Here is a 4,094-nt window from a genome sequence, read left to right as displayed (position 1 = left end):
ACGCTCATTGCATGGGATGTGACCGGAGACGGCTGCTCTGCAGCTGCGCGCTTGCTATGCCGCGGGACGGGCGGCGTCCGCGCCGCCACTAAACCCACTGCCGAGACGGCGAGGCCGGCAAACAATGGACCCGGCGGCGATCCATTGTCATGCAGGCTGACTCTTCGCGCCATGACAGAGCACGTCCGCCGCGATCAGGCTGAACTCCCTGCACCCACGGCCGGGCGGCGGCGCTCCCGCCGCCCACCTGCAGCGCCAGCCTGTGGCGCCGGGGCGCGACGCGTGGCCAGACCCGCGACGGACCCGCGGCGCTCCGCGCCCGCGCGGGGTTCCCTGAGTTCCCGGTGCCGCGTGACTCACGGCCGCCGGCTGGTGCGCCGTGGAGTACAGGCTCGACTGCGATCGAACGCGTCGTAAGCGCACAACGCAAGCATATTCCTCTGTCGATGGGACAGGAAATGCTCGGCTGCCGCACCGAGGCGACAACATTTCACTGTTTTGTTTTTGTTGTTTTGCTTTTTATTGTCCGATGTTGCGCGTCACATGCTGTGTTTTAATTACCAAACCGGGGATACCGCAGCGTCCGCGTATGTGACTGACTTGGATCGACTTCAGGAGCCTATCCGCATTCTGAGGAAGCCCGCGGCGGTTGTTTCAGTTCACTTTCATAAGTAATTTAGTTTAAGAGTTCATAAATTGATTTATTGAGCGCAATTAAATATTTTCAAAGCGTGGCACCCATATGATGAAGGTGAGAGACGTTTCATCGTGTATATGGTAAAAGTGCATTTATGAAATCCATTATGCTTGTCGCAATGTTTTACGTTTGTTTGGGATACATTTCATCGTGTATGCGCTCAAGTGCGTCAATGAAATCCATGCTTCTAGCAACGTGTTTGCGTTCGTTTGTTTTCACTATGCTAGTGTCCGCATATCATCTGCTAACACATATGCACCTTGGCTTGACTTCTCGGTTCAAATACGTCATTCATTCGATTACCCCATGATCTTATCGATACTGTTGCGTCAGACGCAAGCCACGCTGCGTGAGGGGGCTGTACCAGACGTGCGAGGACTGTGGCTGTATTCAACGGCACGTCGATGTAGGTGATAACTGGCCAGATGAAATGAACGTTTGCCTTCCTCGGGGATACCGCACTACCTAAACTTTAAACAGCATCCTCTACTATTCCGTGAGGTGGAGGATAAGGCACGGGTCGGACCGCACCGGATCCGGACGCACCGCACCGGACCGCACCGCACCGGATCCGACCGCAGGCCGCGGTCGGATCCAGTTGTGCGCACATTAGGCGCTTACGGCCTCATCTTGTAGGGATGAGAGCCCACCCCAGACGGTCTTCCCCGCTCTCCCAGGCAGAAAAACCACACTCAGTTCAAAGCCGTCTATAAATGGACGTCAGGTCAGCAAAACGTTGTTATACAAGGCGGACGCCGCGGCCCCGCCGGCCGCGGACAAGCGCAGTTCGGCGGCGGCCGGGGGGCGCCGGCGCTGCTCAGCCGCGGCGGCGGGCCCTCTGCCAAGGGAAGCGGACCGACGACAAGCCTCGGGCTCCGCGTCGGCGGCGACGGGACGCGTCGGGCAGAGACCAGGGTACACAGGGGCGACGCTGCATCCTGGGCCGCGGCCGGTGCCGCGGGTGTATGCTCGTGTCGATCAGGTAGCGGTTATGACCGGTGCGCGGCGTGGGCAGTATCAGGGCCCTGCGCCACGAATCGACTCCAGGACTGGGCGCAGCGTGAGAGCGTCCACCAGTTCAGCGAGTCCGCCGGCGCCACCGCTGGAATGCTGTAGGCACAAGCACGCACAAAGCCCACATGACTAGCACCTCTCCCTTTGTCCGCGCAGGCACAGGTGGTATAGGCTGTAGCAAAAACCGATCACAGCAGGGCCAACACTTGTTGCCTATCACGTGTTTGGCGAGCCGGTGCGGGCCGGCGCGGGGCGGAGCGGGGCCGGGGTCAGCTGCCGGAGCGCAGCGGCGACCGGCCGCCGCGCACCGCCGGCCGTCACACGTGGCCCGCCGGGTACATGATCTGGCAGCCGTGCTGCGAGTGCTCGCGCACTTCCTGCTTCAGCGCCTGCACCTGCTCGCGCAACCGGCCCACCACGTCGGCCAGCTCGTTATTGTCCTGCCGGATGACCTGTACCCGGTCCTCGAGCAGCGCAATGCGCTCCAGCTTGCGCTGGCGGCACTTGGTGGCCGCGATCCGGTTGCGCAGTCGCTTGCGCTCCAGCTTGATCTGCTCCTGTTGCGCCATGTCAACGGGGCTGGACGGCGGCGGGCTGTCGGAGGCGGCCGACGGCACGCGCTGCGGCTCCTCCTTGACGCGAACCGGCGCCGCCGGCCGGCCCGGCAGAGCCGTCGCCTCCAGCGTGGTGTAGACGGCCGGCTCGGGCCGCTCCTGCTGCTTCAGGCTGTCCAGCGCGTCGACGAAGCCGCGCGCGTAGTCCTCCTGCTCCTCGGTGGCGGGCCGGCCGAACACGGCGTTGATGGCCTGCGGCCCGCCGGGCGTCGGCGTGGTCACCAGGCCTCCCTGCTGGGCGATCAGCCGCTCCAGCTCTGGCGAGCCCAGTCGCAGCATCCGCACGTCCGGCGAGGTGAGCAGGTGACTGGCGCGCGGCCGTTTGGCCGCCGACGACACCTCCAAGTCGAGCGTCATCTGCCGCTTGAGCTGCTGGACGGACTCCATGCGCGCGCCTCCGTACTCCTGGTCACCGTACAGCGAGGTTTCCATCGCACGCGCCGCCACCCCGGGACACAGCTGGTGCGCCCGCCTCGCGCGTGCCACACCTAGCCGCGTACAGGCAGGCGCCGTGACACGCCACGCACGCGCCGCACACGCCGACGTCCGCTCCCACGCCCTCTCACAGCGCGGCCTACCGTCGGACAGCCACCGATCGAACAAGCTGCTCCCTCTCCCCAGCACACAGTGACTCACCACTGGGCCTGCGCCGCGTCGCTATATAGGATGTGGTAACCGCCCGAAAATAGTCGGATTCGTCACCGGCGCGGGCGCTGATTGGTCGGCCGCGCGCCGACGGATGACGTCACGGGCCGCTGGGCACAGGCGCGGCCGTGACGTCACGCACAGTGCCGCAAGTGACAGAAGCGCTGGCGCCCACAGATGGACCACAGCCGCCCCCCGCGTCTAAGATCGGCTGTGAGATGCACCTCACTGTCTCACTACAAACGCGCGGGGACCTTCTCACTTCCTGCTGCTCAACTATTCAGAAAATCGTTCCGTGTGCTGGGCGCTTGGCTGGGGAGAGTCGGCCCTGTTCGATTTGCACCTCTAGAGGCCCGGCTGCGGCCCGGTTCCTGGTACGGCCGCCGACGGAACTGGGCCGCCGGCAGCCGCGGCGGTGCCGGCGCTGCATGGGCGTCCCGGCCGGGCCCGGCCCGCCCGTTCAGCCCGCCCGCCTCAACGGCAGACCCGCGCCGCCCGCCGAGCGTACGCCCACGCCTGTCTCGCGTACAGCGGCGTCAGATTGGCGACGTACCCCCCGTGGCTGCCAGATCTGGTACCGGCTGTCCACGAATATCGGATCTGCAGCAACTGGCTTATGGTGGTTAAATCAGTGTTTGACTCACCCGGACTCTCAGGCCGGCTACCAACTGCCCAGAGATATACACCCCTGACTGCCCGTATTCACAAGTGTACGAGGTAAGAGTAAGCAGGCTCAACTTAAAATGAAAATAGTGGGATGTTGGTCAATTTGGATCAGAGGTGCTGTCTCTTGGAAGATATTGTCCACATTTGAATAAAAAAGGATGGACGGACTAGCTGTCCGTCTCAAAATTGTCCGAAAGATCGGGTTGTCGAAACGATTCCAGTTTTTTTCAAATATAAAAAACTACTGCTTGCAACCAATAACCGCAGTCACTATTGCCATCGCAGCATTCCTCTACTCGATTTGAATAAAACGAAAAAAACTATGCTGGGTAGGCAATGTGTATCACGGGTTGTCATGGAAACATTAAGACTTCACAATTCACATCGATCTCGCTAAGCACGGCTGTCACTAAGCCAGGCGACGGCAGCGGAGTCGTGTGGTGAGTGGTAGCGAATGG

At 62.1% G+C, this 4,094-nt stretch overlaps 1 protein-coding gene across 1 annotated transcript; it reads right to left on the bottom strand.

The window, feature by feature from the left end:
- Nucleotides 1–369: 369 nt before the first annotated feature.
- On the bottom strand, nt 370–2,951 carry LOC119112496 (transcription factor AP-1). Its single transcript, XM_037236696.1, has one exon. It carries the CDS (start codon nt 2,755–2,757, stop codon nt 2,029–2,031), a length of 729 nt encoding a protein of 242 aa, XP_037092591.1. The 5' UTR covers nt 2,758–2,951; the 3' UTR covers nt 370–2,028.
- Between the last annotated feature and the right edge of the window lie 1,143 nt (nt 2,952–4,094).

The sequence above is a fragment of the Pollicipes pollicipes genome, unplaced genomic scaffold, assembly GCF_011947565.3.
Source record: "Pollicipes pollicipes isolate AB1234 unplaced genomic scaffold, Ppol_2.1 Scaffold_7261;HRSCAF=8764_pilon_pilon_pilon, whole genome shotgun sequence".
NCBI classification, from domain to species: Eukaryota; Metazoa; Arthropoda; class Thecostraca; order Pollicipedomorpha; family Pollicipedidae; genus Pollicipes; species Pollicipes pollicipes.
The sequence above is the reverse complement of the archived record's forward strand: the minus strand, read 5'-3'. Positions and strand labels throughout refer to the sequence as shown.